This window comes from Acromyrmex echinatior, chromosome 17 (assembly GCF_024713525.1).
Source record: "Acromyrmex echinatior isolate Ae372 chromosome 17, ASM2471352v2, whole genome shotgun sequence".
NCBI lineage: Eukaryota > Metazoa > Arthropoda > Insecta > Hymenoptera > Formicidae > Acromyrmex > Acromyrmex echinatior.
In genome coordinates this window covers 8,794,566-8,819,332 of record NC_141868.1, presented here as the reverse complement: position 1 = coordinate 8,819,332, position 24,767 = coordinate 8,794,566, and the positions used below count along the sequence as shown (strand labels likewise).

At 34.9% G+C, this 24,767-nt stretch overlaps 2 protein-coding genes across 3 annotated transcripts in view; one reads left to right on the top strand and one right to left on the bottom strand.

The window, feature by feature from the left end:
• LOC105153653 (uncharacterized) overlaps window positions 1-7,259 on the bottom strand; it is a 58,656-nt gene extending 51,397 nt beyond the window's left edge. Inside the window, exons 1-3 of the mRNA XM_087415317.1 lie at window positions 6,151-7,259; window positions 2,463-3,324; window positions 471-713 (exon numbers count right to left, since the gene is read on the bottom strand). Coding sequence (XP_087271443.1) covers window positions 471-713; window positions 2,463-2,697 — 478 coding nt within the window. The 5' untranslated portion in view covers window positions 2,698-3,324; window positions 6,151-7,259. The remainder of the gene's footprint in view (window positions 1-470; window positions 714-2,462; window positions 3,325-6,150) is intronic.
• Nlg3 (Neuroligin 3) overlaps window positions 1-24,767 on the top strand; it is a 386,793-nt gene that overhangs the window by 189,049 nt on the left and 172,977 nt on the right. The window contains exon 1 of one of the 2 annotated variants that reach the window (XM_087415320.1): window positions 16,929-19,971. The exons of the other annotated variant lie outside the window; for it this stretch is intronic. Coding sequence (XP_087271446.1) covers window positions 19,584-19,971 — 388 coding nt within the window. The 5' untranslated portion in view covers window positions 16,929-19,583. Of the gene's footprint in view, window positions 1-16,928; window positions 19,972-24,767 lie in introns of those variants that run through there. 2 annotated transcript variants of the gene reach the window in all.

Sequence of the window (24,767 nt, the reverse complement as noted above, 5' to 3'; positions counted from 1 at the left end):
TATCAAAGAATAACGTTTCTGTTTTTAGGTTATGTGTGCGTAAGTGAGAGGAGTTTTGCGATTCGAACACGTCTACCGAGCACCACCAATACCAATTCAGAAACCTAATTTTGATCATACTTTTTAAAGCCTAGTTCGGTCTTCTGTTCTCTATCCTCGATGATCGCAATCTTAGATTTCTTTAATTTAACAGCGTATCACAAACGAATGAGTTAAAGTTACTTGACGTATCCGGACGTATCACAGATTGACTATATTTTTGGTATCAATACCGACAACTTTCACAGCAATACTACTCTTCATGGTGGAATTAAAAAGGTGACCCATCGCGCACAATGGCGGAGGACCCCCAATCAGAAATTGGGTTCATTTGCAGCATAAATGAGTCATGTGAATTTCTGCAAATAAGCTCAAAACTTGATTGACAGATCTATGCTACTCCTATTCCTATAACGATTGCATCTTTTTACCTTCAGCCTGATGAGGAGCATAGATGTTGAGATACAGACAGTCCTCGCTCTGGTTCCTCAAGTACGGCAAGTGTCTCTCCAGGTACTCGTACCTGCCTGGCTTTACTTCCTCTCGAAGATTTGGCAAGACTTGCGGGCAAACTGGAGCGAATTCCTGCGATTGTCTCACTCCTCTCCACGGTTGCGGTGAGCGTGGCGGAGAAAATCTGAAGGATCCCACGGGAGGCTCCGCGTAAGGAACTCCTAAAACACAAGGGAGAATCTTGCTTTTAGATTCATGGCGTGATGCTAAAGTATAATACAATAACTGACGTTTCTATTAGAGGATAAATGTATTTTCGAAGAAATAAACAATTTACCGAATTGTTAATATAAGAGCATTTAACGTATTTTTGAAAAAGGATCCCATTTGTGCCACGCTAGTAACTTCATTTCTAATTAAGCTAAATATCATCGTTCCTCCGAAATATCAGTTGAAATCAAATTACAATTAAACTCCAATTTAATTTTATTTAACACAATTAAACATCACATTTGATTAAAATTTTGTTCTCCATTCTCGATTTTAAATTTAATAAAATTTTGTAATCAATATTCTTCTTAATTCTTCTATCGATTCTCTTTAATTGAATTATCCTTACAAGCCAGGTGACCAAGACTTAAGACTTAAGGAAGAAGCGATTCAAATGTGTAAATGAATATCGAGAAGGAACGATATATGTATACTCGGTTTTGGTTACGCTGTGATGCACACTCGGATGCAATTCAACGCGTGTCAGTGCAAGTTGACGGACGCGCAACGCGAGTCAAGCAAAGACGGAGAAAGCCGAAGGGGTAGAGAAGTACGGCGATGGCAGTAATATCTGTTCCCGAAATACACGGACGCGCGAGCGCACGCTCCTCGTTTTGGATCCTTTGACGTATCGGGACTCTCAAAGCGCGGATATGCAGCTGCCAGGAAACTTTTGCTCACTGACCGGAGCCGAGTTTCCTCAGAATATCGAACGTTATCGAGATATCGTTGTAGTAGATCGTTGCATATGAAACGACGGCTTTGCGTCAACCAGCTTAGCGTCTCCATCGAATTAAATGTATCGATATACATAGATGGTTTCAGGTAGTTTCCACGCGTCTTTTCTCCGAAAATTAGATCTGGAAACGTATATTTTTAACATTAACTACCACGCAACAGGAAAGATTCAATACTGGAATTCTTTGCGTGGAAAGGTTAAGTCATGGCTTCTCTTGTGAAGCCATGAACCGATATTTGAGGAAAGCTTAGCTTGACTTGCTGTTATTACATATGTGAACATTTAGTTACAACTTAACTCTGACAAAATGGTTTATATTTAATATTTCTTTAAAAGTAAGCTACAACTAAAATCATTTATATTTGTTTTTCAACAACATTTTATTATTTGATCATTACAAAATAACTTTAAATGTTACAATCTTTGTCAAAAAGTACATGTCTGTTTTTTCGATCTGTTCTTCATTTCAATTACACTTTCATTAATTTAATACGGAGTTTAATAGCTTACTATCAAAGCAAATTAGTTACTGCAACATATTTGACTAACCACAAAAAATTAGAATTTACAGAACCGTCCTGGAATGAAAATATAGAGAAAGATTCTCTCTATTATATTAATACATTTTAATCATAATAATTAGTTGCTTAAAAAGTTTAATGTGAAAACTGTGCCAACACACTCCGATTTTCCCTACATTTAGTAATTAAATTATTTAATTACGTTTCCGCTAAAAACTGTCATAGTAAAATGAAGTGAGATGCATTAATTGTTGAAAAAGAAATCCAGAAATCAAACTGTTGATCGTCAAAATACAAATTTATGATAGAAATTGAGGAAGCAGAAGTTAATATAGTCAATTGTAAGGATGATAAATGCATCTCACTGATGTTTTGCCTTAGATATAAACTATGACAACAATTTTCTTTGTAATTAAACATAATGGCACTTTAAAACTTACCAAGAAAGACGTCAACCAGCTGCAAATTGTAATTAGTTCTGGGTTGAATCACCATGCCACGTAATCGGCCTTCTTTGACTCGAACTTCCCTCGTTATTCTTTCCTGAAGGTCATGAAACCGATGATGGTAGCCATATTGATCCCGTGATTCACGATGATCGCGATGCTCCGTAAGAATTTGCGTGCAGGCCAACAATAGAAGGCCCACTAATTCTATTCGCAACATTTTGGACATCTGCCTCGCGTTCGTTGATTCCACAACACAAAGTTCAATGCTTTAAGAATTGTCAGTATAGTAATAATTCAATATTCACGAAGCACTCTGTTCAAATTAATCACCAAATTTATTGCAATTCTTGGAAAAACTTAGCTATAAATTATTTTCGCAAAGTAACACACTATGTGATATTTCAAAGTCTTATGGGAAAATTATTACAGAAATTGTAGAGAATATTGTAGAGTGTAATCTTTAAAAAGCTCACAATGATAAGTTCAAAGCAACACGCGACAACTATGACGAAGCACACACACTCGCGATCGAAGTAAAAATAATTTTTCCGGCTGCCGACAGAACCGGATACGGGGAGAACGACTGCTCTTTCGGTCGTCGTTGGAACTTTTCACTTCGTAGCTTCCGCTGCTGCACGCAGATCGAGAAGTTACTTTCCTACACGTGCGGAGTTCACATTTTTGTAATTATTGATAAATTTCCAAATGCCACTTGATTTTATCCGAGTTAAAATTTATTGCAAGGTTCAACATAATGTATTTTCGAACTTTCAGCCATTCCCAATCGGCTGGGACTTATTCATCAAATAAATATGTGCTTCATATTTGACACAGCTAACGTGTATTCTGCTCGCTGGTTTTAAATCAAATTTTCTGTTATTGAGATTAACTCTTTGAAACTAGATTTAAAATTTGTATTAGCTACGTTAAATAATTGCAATATTTCAATGAAAATTTGATTAATCCTTTAGGGTCTAATGACACACATTCATATATGCACCAGTGTTTCTACAAAAACTTTCAGTTTAACAAGGGCTTTTTATAAAACAATTGTTTAAACTTTAATTGAAAAATGTTATAATGAATACAATTATAGAATATAAAAAATTATTTACGTAGCAGAGTTCTTGAACTAACCATGTAAGGTTCGACATGATTGTATTATTTTCATATGAGATTATTCAAATATAATTGATAATATAAATAACGTATAAATGCGCGGAATTTTCAAGACTTTCGTTTTTCAATGATAGGAATTAATTGATGTTTTCTTTTCAATATTTCGATTTAATTTTTACATTCAATGATCCTTCAAACCCTTAAAAATAACTAGACTAGATTACATGTCCTATTATCAAATAAAACAGACCTTAAAAAATTAATATACCATAATTAGTTGTCACATAATTCTTCCATTATTATACAAACTCGAAAGAATGAAGTTCAACGTATCCATATTCACGAGCTTACGAGCAATGGTATTTTCAATAATCTTATTTGAAATGTCTTGTGACTGTTTTAGTAGACACACATTCCTTGACTGCATTTAAGCGCAGGAATGGTACCGAGAGAAAACGAGCTCGTGCTGATGGCGATCGAAAGGCACGGGAGAGCGTGGAGTTTACCAACAGGCGACGCGTTCTATTTGAGGCGAAGAGTACGTGCAGTCGCGCGAGCCGTCGCTCTCTCTTCATACGTGCGTTCACCCTTGTTTGTCCCGCCAAGAATATCGCCTCTGGAGGACACCGCCGCACATTGCCGCGTTTAAACCTTTCAACTTGCAATGTTACCCGTCAAAAACTCCAACCGCCGCACCGTCGAAATTGTTAAACGAAGTTGATCGAAATCAATTTATGCAAAATTACTACTTCTCCGAAATTTTTCTACGTTATCGCGATGTCGTATTAACATATTTTGTAGAAATGTTTCTGTTAGGAGTATTTTATGAAGGTCGTAAGGAAAAAAATCCTGCACGTCGCGATATTCTTACATGGGCATGAAACGACGACGTAAAAACTTCATAACCCAGCGAATTACACATTTATATTGCGCGACAAGTCGCGTTCGCGCAAATTCGATCGCATGACGGGCCAAGTGCTCATTTCCCAGTATCGCGATAATAGTTTGCTCGCAGTTTTGCGATATACATGAACGTCTCGTAATTTACGTCGGATAAATGACATCGAGTTTGAAACTAATCTGGGAAAACGCAAGAGGCAGAAAGAGAGAAAGACAGAGAAAGAAAGGGAGGGAGAGAGAGAGAGAGAGAGCCAACTAAATCCGATATTTGTGACATTTACGGTGAGCAAACTTTTGAAGACTTGAACACACCACACGATTTTCAGACCATACCAGTTCTACTTGTCAAACTATAAGTGTAGTTTGCGACACTAGTTTCCAAGTTTTTTGAATCCCTTTTAACGTAATATTTCCCACTATAAATAACTAGACCTATGAAGAACTGTTCTAAGTTAACGTTTTAATAACTTTTAAATAAATAATGCTGCTATTAAATACCTAAAAAATACTTAAAGGAGATAAAAGAAATGATGCAGCAAGAAAATGTATAGTTATTGACTTATTTGGACATAATTGAAACAATCCTAAAATTTGGAAAAATTCTTAATAGGACAAATTGTTTCTAATAATCTATCATTTTAATTCTATAATCGCATAGAAAGTCCATTAAAAAAACACAAAGATTTTGAGTACGTAGCACACAATTCTGAGAACACAGTAAAGGAGAAGATATTATGAAAGTTTCCTAGACATTTGCGAGAAGTATCACACTTGTAAAAAGCCCTCAATGTTATTTTTAACGTTGACGATGACAACTGGAGCCTCCTCGACGAGCGAATCCGAATTGTACATTTTCGCATCGAAGAGCACTTCTAAGGCGAGAACTCACAACAACTACCGTTATTGTACGCTCGATATGTTGCTACTGCGCGCGTGAATGTTACTTTCTATTTTTCTATTTATACTCCCGTCAAATAGAAAAACATTTGTGAGATAAGTATTTTTCATCTTTGTAATAAATTTTCCCTCTTTCTAAAAAAAAAAATGTATTAATAATTTTAATTATAGAGCGGAAGTTGTACAATATTTTTACACAATGTATCAAATGTATTATTTCTATAAACAACTTTTTATGTCATATTTCTTTGTTTACAACTTTGTTTAAACATTGTATTTTTAATTAGTATATTTTAGGAAAGTCCAGTTTATTTATATCCTGCAACAGTAAAGTTCGAAATAAAATATTTTTGACAAATTTTTATATTTTCTGGCGTTGTTAAGGGATTAAGGATTGAACGAGCCAGCCTAAGCGATTATTGCAGCAAATCCTATTTTGCCGACCGCTTGTGGCGGATAAGCTTATAGGAATTCACCGCATCCATCATTAATACTTCTTTTTACTTTCGTCGATGTTTATGATAGATTTTCGAGAGGTGAGAAAATCTCTTTCGCCACGTTATCACGCTCCGTTATCATCCCACCATTGTATTTCTCGTTCGAAAAAAAATTCTATTTGACAAATTTTGTAAAAAGTTTTCCCTCGGCAAAAATGTAAAAAAAAATCAAAAATTGCGACAAATTGTTACGGCGTTGCGTTGTACAATTTCTATTTTTAGAGATTCTCGGGTCGCAAAATGGTCCAAGACTAAATTTTTTTTACCCCTTTTCGCATGTCCAACAAAAGATTTTCCAGCACAGCAACAATAAATTTCACTTCCTTTCACATATTGTTGATTCACACGTATCTCTTTTGGTAACAATAATAAATTTCATTTCAGTAATTACACTTCAAAAATATTATTTCAATCGTACCATCGAAAATTGGATAGTGAAAAAGCGTCGCAAAAATTTAAGTTTAATATTGTCGATTGTTGGATAATCGAACGCACTTATGTTTTTTTTCTTTTGCGAAAGAACACGTCGAAAACTCGTTTAGTCACGACGAATCTTACGAGTGGACTGAACCGGCGTGTACGCGAAAAGCGCTTCTAAAATTAAATCGCAGATGAATCTTCGAACGCGCGCGAAGCGCCGCCAAGGCGAGGCGAATTTTAAGCGGAAGCTTTCATTTTCGTCAAAGTTTCAAGTCGTCCCCGTTTGAAATCTGTTCGCATATGCACGTCGATAGCTGTCTAGAAGTGGAAAAGCATCGAGGGAGAAGGATACTTTTATTCCGGATGCTTGTTTGCCCATTGATCCGCAAGAATGCGAATCGCGAAAAGCACGAACTTTTATCTTTATATAGAAAGATATAACCTAAAAGATATAGGTAACTTTGAGAACAAGTTGTAAATAATCTCGATATTGTATACGTTTATCTCCTGATAAATGTTGTTGTCGTACGAAAAAAACATTAAAACTGAAATTAAACACATACAAGATCAATCTGGCAAAAGATTTTAGTTGATTTAATAAGATTCTTTTAACAAGTTTCTTATGTTTCTGAAATAAAAATTAATTTTATAAAAAGTTTACATTTTTTAATGTTATATATTAAATGTTGAACTATTTTATTATTTAATTAGATTTGACACCATTAGTGGTCAATAATAAATATTCAATATTAGTGAAATTATCGTAATTCTTTTAATATTAGATTAGGGAAAAAAGTCCTTTTGCAAGTTGGTAAAAAGATCTTTCTCCATCAATATCTTTGTTAAAAATGATCAAAACTTCAATTTAAAAAAAAAAACGTTTTTTTGAAGCTTGAAATCTCTATTTTCGAATGGTTACTATATTTTTTGGATTTATATGAGTTTTGTAATTTTTCTATATAGAAAACGAGCTGAAAAAAATAAAAAATTTTCTTTTCACTTTGTAGGGCACCCAAAAAAAAAATTTGAGCAAATTTTCGACTTTCTACTATAAAAGATTTTCCCTACAAAATTGTTTCTTTATGTTCCTACAATTTTTTGTTCCTGAGTTACTCGCGAATTAAGTAAAAAGGGAACATTCTGACTTTATTGCTTGTAACTCCGTTAAAAATCTTCGTATCACAATTAAAAATACAGATTCTTAAAGCTGAAAACGTTGAATTATATTGCTCTATCAAGCAATATAATTGCCAGTTTAAAAAAATAGAATGTATAGGTTGCTGAAAGTCTTTTTATCATCTTGTAAAGGGACTTTTTCCCTAACCCAATATATAAATAATTATTACCGCAGTTCAAGTTGAATTTAAAGTTGAAATAATAAATTTGGTTCGGGTTGAGAGTAAAACTATGATTTAGTTTTTATTCAATTGAACCATGATTTAGTTAAATCATTTTTTTTCCAAATTTAAATTGTAACTTGCTATTAAGCTGAATGAATCTACTTCAATCCATAATAATTCGAGGTTTCCCAGTAAATGCGAAACTCAGAGGAAGTCGCCGGTGAGCTTAATGCACGTAAGGGGTTCGCGAAATTAGTTTTGTATCAGAATTATCTGCTTCGCGTCTACGCACATGTATTCACAGCGTATTCACAGAACGTAACGACGTGTTAAATCTACGATAAGAAGACTTTGAGGCGATCCCCTCGAGGCGCGAATGGCTGGTTCCATGATGAGTAGCTCCTCTTCAGAATCATCTCATTTACGTTAATGAACTTAGCTCATCTGCCAGACAAAGAGGATGAGAGAAGAGTAGATGCTATCTAGGAACATTGTCTAGAAATGAATTTTACAACTAGAAGTTTAGCTCTTTAGAGTTCAGAAAGTTTAGAAAAGCGAGAGAAAGGGAAGAGAGGCATACAATTTTTTTAGATTCGTGATACATAACTTAAAATTTTATTTCTACATTTATTTCTACGTTTATAATTAATTGCTCCTTCTCTCTTCTACTTCTGTGTCACATAAAATCTTCCTTTGTAGATTATCAGATTCTGCCAAAATATGTATAATCAGACGTATAGGCCGCCAAAATACAATTTTATCCGTTCGTCTTTCAGCTTTATAACATGAGGATTTGGCACTACGGCGCCCTCAAAGCTGTTTCATAAGTTTCATATATATTATTCAGAATAAGCCGAATCTCAGGCGTACTTATTTTGCCGGCCAAGTTGATAGCAAGAAGGATCATAAGGATCCTCGCTATATTCGTCGTTCCATAATGCACAACAGGGCGATGTTTTCGTAACAGGATTATACTGGAACGACGAAACGTCATATCCTTTTCTCCAGCGAAAAAAAATGAAATTTTTCTCTTTAATGCTTTTCATTATATTTATTGGCTTTAATTTAAATAGTATGTACTAATTATACGTGTTTCTATAATGCATGCACATATTTTTCTATTTTTTATTATTATAATCATTATATATATTTTTTACATATTTATCTAAGTTTTATTTACTCTTTTCAGTTTATTAATTTTTCGATACTACATGTTAGTTATCTTTCTGTAATTTTAAATAAATCTTACTTCTGTTTCGTTTAAAATTATTATGATATCGAAAAATTATAATCAATATATTATCGCCATTAAATTAAATTTATTTGCCTTTTTCTGAGTGTGAATTTATTTTTTTAACAATTTGATTTCTGGAACTGCGCTTATTTTTTGTTTATAATTTATTCCCTTTTCGCGCGAAAACGCAAGAAGAGAGTATGCCTTTTTTAGAAAGTAGATATTTTTTTTGCTTAAAAAGAATGTTGTAAATATACACAGAGGCGTGATATTTGTAAAAGTAGAGGTTCATTTATGTTGTATCTCTTTTGTCTCGAGAATGGGAAGTCGTTTGAACATAAAACTGGCTGCTTCCGTGGATATGGTGGAATTCTCTACGGGGAAATGGTTATTGGTTGAAATCTATGGCGAAATCTATACGTTGGTACATCGGCTACGTTGTAACGACTCGGCTTTCCTTGTCGAAAGAGAGTTTCAGATACTACGCAACTTTTCTTAAATTACACATGTTATTGCCAATGCTGCCGTTTTCATTTATACGCTCCGTTCTTTAACGCGCCTATAATTCTCGCATTACAATTTTCAATTATCTCAAAACATGCAGGCTCTCTTCCTCCAATTGTCATTTTCGAAGTTGTTGAGTTTCCAATTTGATGTTGATCCTATATACTATCCACTTCTCAAGCGTTTCAATCCCCGGGGATTTAATTCCCTTGGGAATTAGAGGATAAATTCTGCTATTTCTAGATCCTTTTTCTCGCGCGGTACGTGTATTACAAGACGGTTTTGCGATCGAAGCGCGATTTATTACAGCGATACCGGCCGCACACTGCGTGATTCGCGCAGATTTAGCGGCGCCTGTAGCCGAGAGTGCTCGAGATTTATCATCACCACGTATAGAGGAGCCTTCCGACACGGCTGCCTACCTCGCGGGTGGTCCCGCGTTGTGATAAATCAAAGGGTGGACGCTAAGGGCGCGCTACATGTCGCCGGAAACGACTGGTGAAAGCCTAGTAAGATTGTCTTTCTCTCGTATTAAATGCTATCGGTAATCTTGGCAGGTTCCAATCAATATTTAATTATCTTTCGAAATTGAATTATTTTACTTTCTATGGATATCGATATTTGAAAAATAGCATCAAGTAAAGAACTAACGAATAGAACGATTTTTTGTAAATTTTATTTTATCATAATATTTGTTGGGGAATTATTGGGATTTATTCGGGATTGGTAACATTTTGATGTGTACAACTGTGAAAACTTTTAAAGTAAAGTCCACTATGTCATTCGACAGATTATAAAGTTCTAGTACATTTAACAACTACGAATCAAGAATTGATTTAGGCATTCGCAAAAATAATTCGCATTTTTTAAATATGCGATTGTATGTCACATATAAAATTAGTTAGATCCATAAGTTTGTCTTTTAAATATATTATTAAGATCTGTATACATATTTAATGTTTAGTTTTCACGAATATTATTAAATATTTAAAAAACTAAAAAAGAAAAGGTTTAGAGGCTTAATTTGGAAAATCAAGAATCTTGGAAAAGAGCTGAAAAAAACAAGAAGTCCACAATATTTATAAAAATCTATCCATGTATAACAAAATTAAAAGAGAAACTGTAAACGTAGAAATGCGAGAATACGAGGATCTAAGAATTAATTATCTCTATCAATCTTCACTTCTTGTTAGTGTGAAGTTCTTGTTTAATTATCACAGGCAGCAAGTGATACTTATCGAACACTGTTCCGTACTTGTATTCGGCATCCAGTGAGTAAAAGTATCGCTGGCCAATTAAATCGAAGCGTCGCCGATCGGTTCTCGGTGTCGTTCCCGGCGAAATTCTTTACCCGGTTGTATTTCTTGCTGAAAAGGCGCGCTTCCTTTTTCCTTTCCGCGCGATTACTTGCGCGAGAAGTTGGCCGATAGAAGAAGAAGCGCGTCCCTTCAATTTGGAGGAGAAAAAGGAGGGCATAATGAGCGGCAGGGATTTAAAAGCTAATTAAACTTCGCTGGGAGGGTCACTACTCGTCTTAGCTAAGTAGAACAATTTACGGTAAGTCGAAGAGGAGCGTAGCAGCAAGCAACTTGGCGAGGGAGATCGAGAGGAAGGAAATCTCGCAACCGCTCTCGCAGGAAGTCCGATAAATACGAGGCAAAGATAGATCATAGATAGTCGGAGCTTCGTTGAATGAAAACCAGACATAAAATTAAGTACGCAATAATAAAAGTAAATTTAACGATAACAATGCCATTGGATAATAATAATGCCTGATATAATATTACTTCATGTAATAATATTTTTAAATTAGCGAAAATGCGAAAATTTCTACTGAAACGACATTTTCTATTATATTTGATACTTTTCATGCGTCATTAGAATTATATTCTCTTTTCACTAAAGTCTATCGAAGCGTTAGCGCATAAATAACAATATATAATAAAGAGTCATAATACTCCAAACCACTATGTGCAAAAGATTTTTTTTTTTCTTTACCGGGATTTTTCCCACCTGGCGTTCTGCTTGATCCATCATGTATGCTGTCGAAACCGGAAGCATCGACGTTGCTGGAACAATTAATTTCCTTTAACGGCCGTGAAAGCTCGCTCGACCCAGTAATTAAATGGAGTCGGACTCGTGCGAGTGGCACGCACGTGTCGGCACGTGCAGACACGTGTAAAATCCACGCACGCATCTTCTTCGAAGTGACGGTAAATCGATCGATCGAATCTGGTAGCCCGAAATTCAACCATTTGGCATCGATTGGCCTGCTCGCTCGGTTTGCTGCCAATCGGTACATATCGTGATAGTCGTGATTCAATATCGAAAAGTCCGGTGTTGCTTTTGTATAAAAAGTAACTGCAAATATTAACACTGTAAATTTAATCGCTTTAGATGCATCGAATGTGCATTTGCACATGCAGGATCTATTTTCTCACGGATGACCAACTGAGAAAAATCATTTGCAGGATGTGAGGATAAAATTACACGTTTAATTATATTATAGAAATAATGTAAAATTGTACGAGAATGCCATTAGCAGCCACATTAATGTATCCAAAAGCATTGTATAAAGCAAAGATGAAAGTGGGAAAATCTGTGTTATAAGCTCATAATTAACGTTTAAAATAGTATCGTAGTAATCGAATTACTGAAGAATAGAAACACACAGAAAGTCACAGAAAGTCAATTTTTTCATATCAACATATTTATTAATTAGTTTAATATTTAGTATACATATAGTGTATGATGGAGCCTCCAATGAAATTGCCTAAAATATTTATAAGCTTAATAAATCATATATATCATGCAAAAACTAAAATAATTAAAGAATTAAGCGATATAAAACTATAATTATAAACTGTAACTTCCTGTATGTTTTTAAATTATTATATTTAATTTTAATACCATTTCATGTTTATTATAAATATGAAACAGATTTTACACACACTTATGCATATGCATACAACATGCTAATAATATAACATACATATTGTATATATATATATATATATATATGTATACATATAAATCAAATTTTTTTAATTGCAAATAAAATTTACACATATTAAACATAAATTCTCAATGTTCAAATCGAAATAAAAAGTGTGATGTTTATAAAAAAAATCTTTTGAAAAAAATACATTTGTCAAATGATTAAAAAGTCCAATCTTTCTCCGTTTGTGTGCAGGGTTTTAACGCTTTTAATACCTACCGATGCGATGAACCGTCATGAATATGCGCATTAAGCTCACGGAAAATACGAATGGGAACCCTCTTAATAGAATTTAATGTCATCAACCTCGCTTCAGCGTTGAACTTATGTGGGACGCGTGCGGAGTAATTAAATGTTCCGCAGCAGTTGCAGCTGCAAAATTAACGATTTTTCGCGCAGAGCATTAAGCGTTCCTGTTAGAAGTGATAAGCGTATGGTTGTTATTATATAACCGCTGTATAGGATGTAAGTACAAACGTTTTTTCTAAAAAAAAAAAAAAAAAAAAAAAAAAATTTTTTTACAAAAGTCCGCAAACATTTTTAAATAAAATTAAACAGACTTAATCTGGAAAAATTAAAAGTTATTCGTAAAATAAAATAGATATCTGATTGTGTTTGTCAAGCGTACAACTGTGAATGCAATTTTCTAGAATCTATACCAAAGTTTCGAGAAAAGAATTTCATAAAAGTGCAATTTGCTCAATTTACCGACGAAAGAATTTCGCGCGTGAGAAGCACTACAAAAAGCGCGAAATAATAAAACGCGCGTTTTCCCCGAATTCCATAACGTATGCGGCGCAATGCATAATACCGCGTTTTTGGATTGCATTTATAATAGCTATAGCAATTTTGTGAATAATAATAGCGTAGCATGCCATTTTTACTTATTTACGCTACTTGTTTTATTTAAAAGTCGCAATGAACAAATAAAATTTTGTAAAAGTAACGACACTCGTTTCAACGGTCACACATAAATGTTCTTTGTTCTGAAATTTCGAACAAACAAGAATTGAAGTTGCATTTGCATCGTATCCTTCCTCAAATTCCATTAACCTCGGATTACGCTGGATGACAAAATGAAATTTTTCTTTCTATAGGCAAACATCATCAGTTCTTATTGATTTCCAAACGCTAGTGAATAAACTAAATAAAATAAAAATATTCAAAAACGTGCATCGAATTTATTAATTAAGGTGTTACCATGACAAAACGTTTAAGTGCTAAAATTGTGAATGTATTTTATTATATAAATTGGTTGTAAGTGGCGTGTTATATCACATACTAATATTTGATGTACAAAATGTTATAAGCTATAAGCGGAGAAGAATGGAACTCAAAACATTGTAAATCTATCGTGCAATTTTTATTCGAATTTACATTTTGATTTATATTTCTATTTAAACTTACAACGTTTTCAAATTTTAGCAACTTTAACAAAAACGAACTTTTTTTTAATTAGAATTAATTAAAATTTTTTGCAGAAATTGATTGCTCGTGTCTTTGTTCGTTGCAGTAATTTTTGTAAAATTGTTTAAGTGATAGCTTTCAAGAAAATAAGTTTTTCCATTCTCTTGAAAAATTAAAAATAATGGCACTTACGTTTTGCTTAGGCACACTTCAATTATCTCTCTTTAATTTCAAAGAATAACTACTGCCTTTAAAAAAAAAATATTGCCAATTTATTCAATTCGATATTTATTGTCAATAAAAGTTACTATAATCGGCAATATATCTTGATTCTGCCGTCGTTGGATACTCTAGTTTGGTAGCTCCAAACCTACGCTTCTACCGAACCTCAAATTTATGTATAACGTCCTGGGGAACGGAATTGCACGATCGGAACACTCGTCCTCGCAGGTTGCGACTTTCATAGTCACTGACGCTCCCAGAATTCCGCCGTTCTGCCGCACGAAAAGCGGCATCGATTTCTTGGATTTGAATTCGTACTCGGCAATCTGGGCACGAATTTCTCGCGTCACACCCTGTCGGCTTCGCGACCCTTGTCTCACGTCCTTTCCGAAAGATCCTTACGCCGCACTACGCTAACAATAAGAGATGTCATTTTCCTCTTGCACTCCTCGCTTTTTGTTTTACTATGGAAAATCTCGGTCATATCCACCATCGGTCGAGCTATTCCAATATCGTGCCAGGATACCAATGTTTCATTATATTAACACTCCCTTCGGAATTAAAATTATCCCTTTAACAAAAATTGATATTCTCTTTTTCAAATTCTTATTAAACAAATTGACTGGAATTTTTATTGACAGAGATTTCTAAAATTCTTTGAAGAATTATTACTAAACTGACTAAACTTGATGCTAGAATTCCTGCTATAAAGATCTCTTTAACAAATATCAGGCTAAACATCTTTCTTTCTTGAAGATAATCTAAGATTTTATCTCTTTTTCTTCTTTTTTTTTAAGATAGATTATTTCTGATACACTTATTGTGAATTTTAATTCTTCAGATGTATTAAAATCCTTCATTTTTTACGCAGTAAATAAAAACATCTTAATTTCCAATCTGTTCACTCTTTTTTAAATAAATAATTTTATATCATTAGATAGTTCTGAGAATATTGAAGTCTTTGCATCTTTAGAGGTTTAGATTGGTGCGTGTTTGTAATTTCAATGGCATCCTTGAACTTTTGCACGGACGAAGTCCTGGAAATGCTGTATCCTGGTGTCGCAAACGAGAAAACGTTCTCAGCGCGGATTTCCACTAGGCGTCTTTGTGGCCGGAGGCGGCCAATTTCCACCCTTTTGAGAGGTGGCATAGCACCCCACGCGTTGACTTTGCAAATATTTAACCACTCCCACTCCCAGGCTTATCCTTAGCCACTTCGCCGTCCAATTATTCTTCGCATCTACCTTAGCGAGAAAGTTGTTACTGATTTTTTACCATGGGAAGGTTTTCAGGAAACTGGACTTTTCTCAGCCGGGAAATAAAAGATTACAAATTTTTTTATGTAAATTGAAAAATAGTGTGCGAAATTATGTAGATATAAAGTTAAATGAGACACCATAGAGGACGACGTAATAGGAACCAAAGGAATTAAAAAACACTGCGTTGCATAGAGCGACAATATAAAAAATTCGTTTGATCACATAATTTTCTGGTAGCAAGGAATAATTCAGCGAGATAATTCGTATAACTTTAGCGTTAGAAAAGAGTTTGTTAACGAACATAACTATACGGTAAAGTGCGAAGGCGATGTTGAATGCAGGCACAAAGTGGTATTTCGCGAGGAGAAACTCTGTGCGCAGCTGCGCTCAGTTTCTGGAAATTCTCGTTAAAAAGTTCCTTTATTTCACCGTTTCTGGATTTTCCAATGTCCATCGCGAATTCCTTGTTGCGAGTTGCAAAATTGCACGATTTATGCGCGCAAGCGAGCCTGTCAAATAAATCCCGCTAATTAATTGTGTCGTTATTTATCAACTGACATTTACACATTCTGCATTGATTTAGTAATCACTAATTTGTTGAGATTTACAGAACTAACAAACTCATTGGTTCATGTATTTTTTGCAGTTAATTAATTTCTCAGACCGATTTTACTTAAAAATTAATAAAGTGATTTGTATGCGCTAGTTTTTCAAACTGTTATAAAAATTGCTTTGTTAATCATAGGAAATGAAATATCCTGCAGTAATCAATTTAACATGATAATATCTGTTATTTAATTAATATAGTAATAGAAATTATCAATTAATATTATAAATAAGCTTTGCTATATAATTTGGTTAAAATGATAATGACGGACTGATGAGACCGTTTTATTCATTAAATATTATATATGTATGAAATTGAAAGATAGTTGTAAATGCATATGTTGAATTAACTTAAAATATGTATCGAATATGGCATTTAAAAAAGTGATGAAAATTATTCGAATTAATAACTTTTACGCCACAGTATGCGTGGCATGATGAAAAAAATCAGTGATTAATTACCCGTAAAAAAATAAAAAAAAACATTATGCTTTCTTCAGAAAAAGTGCAGTGTTCTCGAAATATACACATGGAATATTCTTTTAAATATAATGACGGTAAATAGATGGAAAAACAAAATGTTCAAATATACTTTCATACACAAAAAAAGAATTTTGAATCAAATTAAAAAAGCTGAACAAATACAATGCAACAAGATGCTAAATTTGAATCACTAATTGTATCCAATGATTGAAGTAACAATAATAAATTTTAATAAAAGAAGTAATTACGAGTCATGAAGGTGCAGCGAGGAAAAATGATTGATAAACGAGTACAACGGTTATTGGCTTAATAAAAAAAATACTGAAACGTACTCCACTAAATACGACTAGATGAGAGAAGTCAATAGTGATGGATAGCCCGAAAAGAAGAGAGGTAGTTGAAATAAAAGGGATCAGCTTGAACGCAGCCAAAAGTACGGCGTTTTCGCAATCCGGGATTCGAACCAACAACTCTCGCCAGTCGGTTCGAGGATCGATCCCTCCTGCCGTATCGACCACGCCGGGGTGCACTTCCGCCCTTGCCCTGTACCAAGTCCGGAGCGTTTGCGCGGGGCATGCGCAACCGATGCTGAACGTCGTCGCCTGACGCCAGTCTGTCGGGGGTCGAAGTGTCGGCTACATCGGTTCGGTTGGTTTTCGTCGCATACCACGGCGTCCCAGCGGCGCTCGCACCCTTTCGCGGTAATACCGTGCCCACCCCTGATCACGTCACGCGAGATTCGTCGCGGTGCATCGACCAGGGTCGACGTCAACGGTGTAGTATCAGGGTCCAGGGAAGGTGGTAGTTCGCTGCGACCGGGGTAGCAGTGACGAGGGAAGAAACGTAGGGGTGGCCGTTTCCCTTTTGGTTTCCAAACTCCCACTACCACCTTTCTCTCGGATTTTTCGGTGCGCCTCTTTCGCTAGCTTCGGGGATAGTTGTGTCGAAGGGTTGCTTCCAGCGAGCGGGAACATCCTCTCTGGCGCAATTCGACGAAACTTGAAATTACTTTGTCGTATCCGATAAATCTGTCTTATCGGGAAACGATTTTCCTGACTCGGCAAAGTTCGAAGACGTACTCCGGACCGGAGGTGCCGGCGCGGGTCGCCGGGAGGGTGAAAAGGATGCTCGTCGCAAAGCTATGTGCAAAAGGAATCCCGTATGGTAGTGCTTGACCCGTTGCGATGAAGGAACGATGATCGCGCGCTATTATTATAGTGTTGTGCCGATGATCGAAGATCATCACTCAGTGATCAGTCGGAAAAGTGTGAATTTAATGGAGTAATCAAAGATAATTTTAAATTTGTTTCTATCTGTAAGTGTCTATCTAAAAACCTGTGGGAAATTAGCCGTTGATTAATAGTGCGATTTTAATCTAACTAGGTTAACTGTAAATTGAAGCTGTTGACTCGGCAAGAATAGCATCCGTGGGAAGATGTGTATTTTATGCTGAAGGAATATTGAAAGGTTTAAATATAAAGGTGTGACGTACTTCTTGAACGCAACAAGCAAAGCTTCCTGGATGCGTCTTTTATTTCACAACTACAGTGCGCGTGTCTTTGTGCATATCTCTTTAAACGTCAAACAATCCGAGGCAACTCTACTAATGAATTTTCCATTCTACATTTGTCGCGCGATTGCGAAAGAAATTTAAAATTCTTCAATTCAAATACTAATTCCGTGATATATTTTATTTTCTTCAATAATTGGAAAACTGGATCAATGTCCGTTTCTTCGTTCGTAGCGTATGTTTTTTCAATTATCTCCGAAGAAAAGATTATTTGCCGAAAAATTACATTAATGAACGCTCGATTTCATTCAATCGAGAGAATAGTTCAATGAACTACGAGATGAGAGCCAGGTGCGATTCTCGTTACCTTCGATCCGTCCAATGAAATATTGCATGAAAGATTTAGGAAATATCTTGTATTCTCCTGCTTTTTCTTACCGAGATGAAACGAGTGAGTAAATATTCAAAGGGCGGCCTGCTCTTGAACGTGATCAGAGCCGGTGCATTCTATCTCTTTCGATACATAAAGCACGCCATCAGGAACGAGATCGTCTTTGTGTGAACGATAAGACACGTATGAATCTCTTTTACATCGACAGATGTGAGTGAAGAACGAAGGAATCGTATAAAAAAACGAGGATTCACTTTCGTGAATGTTGATCATAAAGAGATCCTGTTTTTAACCGGAAGTTTTAATCTAGACGCTACAGTCTATCGTGGAAAAGTGTAAAGTTATCTCTTCTGACAGTGTAGTTCACACGTCGTTTTCACTGGACGTCTAATGGTAAATTTATGACGATAAATTTTCTTATATGTAACAAAATCTCTATCGGTCAGTGAACTAGCAAGACAAGACGAAGTGAATCCGGAGATTGTTAGAACTTGCAACTTGATAGCGTAAAGCCGATAATAATTAAGTCTAAAGGATAACGATGTTTGAAGGAGGATGTGCTGGTCTTCGCCATTGCACCAACGGAATATCTGAACGTTAAATATCCAATTAGATATACGACTGAAAAAAAATTTAATATACAGAACAAATACAATCTCTGCGACTCTCCTAGGAAGATTTAACTCAGGATGTTTCTCAATCTTAAATCTGCAGTCTTCCCTAGGTCAATTGCGCCAAAATAGATAATCAAAGACGATTCGCAATCATTTCTTTGCTTCGATTCATTTAAATTAAAAAATGTAGTCCAAGATATCGCAATCTTTCAAGATCATCAAATTGGAAGAAATTATGGAAAATCCATTCCCATCAGAGTTTTCTAGCCCCCATCAGAGTTTTCATCACAGTGTTTAAGCTCAGGAATATCTATTTAAAGACAATAGGTTTTTCTTTTTTAAGTATCAAACAAAATCAAGACTCTTCGTAGGCTGAATTAAAGACCGATTGTAAGATAGCAACTTTACTAACTTGTATTATTGGTTGAGCACTTCTTAAGTATATCGATTAAACAAAATAAAGTCTAACAGTCATTCAACTGTCCTTCACTTTGAAGAAGACTGATGCATCCAGGAAGTGAACAAGTTTCTGAGAATCGCGAAATGGATCAGTTCGCGTACATCCTCATCTCTGGCGACGGTTAAAGAGGAAATTGTCGCAGTGTAAGACAAGGAAGGCGATATGAGAGGCATCGGAACGGCGAGAAAGTGATCGGCGGAGGTGACGCCGAAGCAGGAGGTGACGCCGAAGACGTCGGTGATCGCGTCAAAATGACGTTGTCGATCCTGGCGCTGCTCGGCTTGATCCTGGCGACCGCCGGTGCCGAGCTAAGTTCGAGGATCGTCAGAACTAAGTACGGCGAGCTATCGGGCGTGATCGTTACCCTTGATCGATACCTCGAAGGTGTCGAGGTATTTCGCGGTGTACCTTATGCCTCGCCACCGATTGGCTCATTACGTTTCATGCCGCCCGTCACCGGTGCCCTTTGGCAGGGCGTTAAGATCGCCGATAAATTCGGACCTGTTTGTCCTCAAAAGCTACCGGAGCTCAGTGACAAGATGCCCAAGGGCAGACTAGAATACCTCAAGCGACTGCTGCCCTACCTCAAGAACCAAAGCGAGGATTGCCTGTACCTCAACATTTACGCGCCTGTTCAAGGTAAATTTTGTCTTTTGTTTTTTCACGTTGAAGCAAAAGGAAATGATCCCAAGTAGCACACAGCGCTAACAAAGCGTTAACAAAGCGCTAAAAAAGCGCATATAGTCGCTAAAGCGCTGCTGTGCTACTTGAGATGCAAAATAAACGAGATCAATCATTTAATAAAAAATATATAAAATCAGATAGTTATTTAGGAAAATCAGTAGAGTCTAATTTCAGAAAAAAATACATATTTGCGCTGCAAAATCTACAATTTTAGAAAATATAATGGAAATTTTATAACAGCATATTACAATTTAAATTTACAGTGTTAATTTATTCTATTCTTTATGACGTTTCGATAAAAACATCTCTTGATTTGAAGCGAAGGAATTTAAAATAAATGGAATCAATAATTGAAAGAATTAAAAATCAAATAAAGCATATCTAAAATCAAGCAATCATTTAAAAATACAAATCAATGAAGCATAACTCCCGAAAAATATTTGCGCTGCAAAATGTATGTATAATTTTGGAAAATGTAATGAAATTTTAACAGCACATATTACAATCTAAAGTTGCTGTTTTATTCCATATTTTGTGTTGTTTCGATAAAAAAAAAAAGACATATCTTCACTCGTTAATCGCACATTTACTATAAAAAATTAAACAAAACATGAAATACACTAGAATTCATTTGCTTTGAACCAATACCTATTGATAAGTATCTAACTAGTAATCAAGCTGTAGATTACATTTCAATTCGAACGGAAATCAAACGCAAAAGGATTTGAAGGATAAAGTTCTATTATCAGTACACAATTTTCCGCGGAAAGGGATTCGATAAACGCGTCCATCCATGGACAGATAATCTCGCATTGGACGCAGTTTATTTTCCAGATATCCAATTTACCTGTACAAATCGTAACACGCAATATAACGATCTCTTTTTATTTCGCCTGTAAACTTGTAATCAACACAATAGTTACGTGGGACATTTGCTATTGAGTCAAGTTGCAGTGCATCGACCTCGTTTTTGCATCTCATTCGCCTTCAGCAAACGCATCAGTAAAATACTACTTCCGTCCAATTACAATACGCGATGAACATCCATTTTGCGCAAAGTGTCGCGTCCAAGCGCCATGTTCGCGCTTTGTGACCGTGAAAGCGGTGATGTCACCACTTTCGGCGGAAGTTAACGATCCTCTTTCCCACGAATCAATGTAATTCGAGAATTTAAGATATAATTGCGTTTTTAAATACGCGATGCTACTCGTTTTACGTAAAGTGCCATTATCCAAGCTTTATATTTGCACTTATATATGTGGAAGCAAAGATATTACATTGGGAATTAATATACAATTTTTCTTCCCTATGGATTAAAATCAAATGAAAACTTTGGATTTGAGAGATTTTAAGATTTTTTATTGGAGAGAAAGAGAGAGAGAGATGCACATACACATATCCAGACGGATTTAAAAGAAACTTATTTTATGATTTTGTTTGCAAAAACTATTAATTTTACTCTCAAACAGTACATATGTAACACATTAATATACGTGTAAAATATTGGTTAAAACTCTGTTTGAGTAAAGTTAATAGTTTTCGTAAAAAAAAGTTTGTACAGGTAGGTTTTGTTTTCTGAAGGGGTATATCTTCTTTTAAATTAAATTTTAATATTCATAGAGATTTACATTAGATTTAATTTTTTTTACAATTAATTTCGTTCAATGGCTGATAATATTATGAGATAATCGCGTGCACTTTTCTAACGAAAGTTACCTCGTCGTAGGAAGAATACGCGCTTTTCTTACCACGGCACGAATCCCCTGAATGTGATCTCGTTAAATCAGCCAATTATCTTGCGATCCCTCGGAAAAAGGCTCAAAGATGGCGAGCCTCCTTTGTGCGCAGTCTTTTCTCGTTTTTTCTGCATAACGTAGCCGAAGAAATCCACGTCGATTCATCGTCTACCTTTCATCGACGTTCCTTGACGACGAAAGCTTTCGTCATATTTTCTACGAGTGTATTAATCCCCCTAAAGAATATCAAGCTTACACGAGTCTCTTTAATGTCGAATAAATACGAAGCGAAGCGCGTATATAGAATGAGCACATTAATGTCAATGTACATGATGCATACATTACATGTTATAGTGTTTTTTTATAAAAGATGTGATTATAATATTCCATGATTTATTATAAAAGAGTCCAAGAATATAGATTACAGATAAGTTAAAATTATATATATATATATATAGAGAGAGATTTGCGCGTAACATGAGAATTTAACATTATATATTTTAATAATTTATAATTTGTGAGATCCAAAAGCAAAATGGATTAAATAAGATAAAATATGTATAAGTTTAAATTAATCCTTTATCGATTATTGGCATGACCGTTTCGACGTACTTTCTTTTATATTAAAACTGTTCGTTCGATTTTCATGAAACTTGGCCTATGAAGTAATTTGATAATACTTTATTTTCGCATCTGAGGTTAAAAATATTAAAAATTTAAATGGTAACTCCAATATGGAGGGAAAGAATGTATTCAAAAAATAATTTGATTATATCGTAAAACTCAGATTTAAGGACTCTTTAGTTGCAAAGCAACATCACGTTTCCAATTTTACTTTATTCGAAGCTACACAAACAGTTAATACTAATTTTCAAACTAACTTGCAAACTCTGATTATGAACCCTGTGACATTAAATCCTCCTTCATTAGAAGGTACTATATATATATACACCCCTTTGAAATTTGATATTTTCAGGCTACATTCAAATTCAGCAATACCATGAACTTTCTAAAACCGAGTTTCATGGTGATCACTTTGTGTTACTTTTTTGAAATTTCATTAATTATAGAATTCTGAGGTCAAAATCAAATTTAGCAACTCCGAAAGCCCTTAGAAAATGAGGTCTTCTTTAAGTTTCTTTGTTCCGAAGAAAGCTTCTGTTCTCAAAGGATTAAAAGTAAAATACGTTGAGAAAAATAAAAATAATTACAAAATAGATATTAAACTGAAATAAAACGTAGAATAATAAAGAGAATTTTAATACTATGAGAAACGATATTTAAACTGTCCAAACCTGTTTTCAGCGTTTAAATGTATGTAAATGTGCCTTCTTCTTTCTCCTATATAATTTTACGTAGAGTAGGAAACATGTTCTAATACTATGGAGAGCACTTTCGCATTTTCTTCTCCTTGTTGAGAGTTACATATAGCTGAAGTACTGGCAAAGTTTTTCACCCGTGTATTGCAATGGCGGCTCGAGTACGCGTGTGGTGGTGGTGCTACACGGGAACTTAATAAGAAACTTTATAATCACCTCGTGCTTAGAGAGATTAAAGCTCGCGGGGAGTAACTTTCCGCGCGGACTTAAGTATCTAAACTAGATAATAGTTTCGAAGCCTAGGCAAGCCGATCAATCTTTACTACTCCTGGGGCCAGATACTCTAAAAGTATAACATCAATCCAATTTTGGACGTAGCAACGTAGAATCTATCGGCGGCTCTGAATACCAAAGTCTCCGCGGTTAGAAAATTATCTGTCGAAATTAACGAAAATTTGCAAAAACTGGCGTTTCCTAAAATTTTGTAGTATTTCAGGATAATAACTCAACAAGCGCCGCCATTGTCGCGCTGCCCAAACAAAGAATTCACGAAAGCGACCATTAATTTGCCGATTTGAATGGGAAGTGTTATTTTATAGCCCGTGTTCGTTTCCCATAAATCGCTTTGCAGCCGCGGAATTCGCGCAATCCTCTCCATCCCACTCATTGGTCCGCCATTGCGACATTATTTTCTACACACTGATCTCAAAAAAGATTTTGCAGTTATCCGATTTAAACCGGGAAGTTGATTTGAATTCAAAAATTTTGAAACATAATCCGCGATAATTATAAATTTCTAATTTTAATTGTATTATAGTTACGTGTCAATTTAATTCCTTATACTGTATTAATGAATTCTATTAATGTAATTAATTTTCAGTTACGTTAAAATTTCATTATTTTATTATTCTACTTTAATTATGAGTAAAATTATGGTACAAAAAATTCTATGTGTTGCATTCAAATGGATATTAGCTGCATCTGCAGATCGTAAATCGGTAGCTGAAGGACTTACAGTGTGAATACGTGACCCCGAGGACAATTGAAAAAGCTGCATTAAACATGGCGGTAGATGATTTATTAGGGGTTGAAGAGCGATTCCCGCGTGTTATCGCTTCCTTCTATCCCTTTTTCTATCTTTCTCCGTTACGTACTAAATTCTATTTCGATACTGAATGGCAAAAGCCTACCGCGTATGTTTTCCCATTCAAGTATCAAGCGATCTTTGCACCGCGCGACGTTATCGTTGTCGCCCTTCCACGATTTAGCGACAGTAAATTTCCGAGACGGGTAAAAAAGTGGAAAAAATAGTTCACTGCATTTGCAGATCTGGTAACGCACAAATTTTTAATATTATGCGCATATTCGACTTTTAACATTTTTATACATAAAACGTATAAATGAATTTTTATTTAAATTTTAAAATATTTTTAATATCTATGTGTATATAATTTCTGTCTTTCAATTTGATTCTACTAACCTACGATTAATTTTTATAATAGAATTTGATAATTACAAAGATAATTGCAATTATTAATAGTAAAGTATTTAATAATATTTAACAATTAATGTATATATAGTTTAATATAATTATATTGATAATTTATTAATTATTGATATTGTAATAATAAATTGTAATGAAAATATTTAGTTATAAGTTCTGTATTATCCATAATTTGAATTATCTTACTTATAG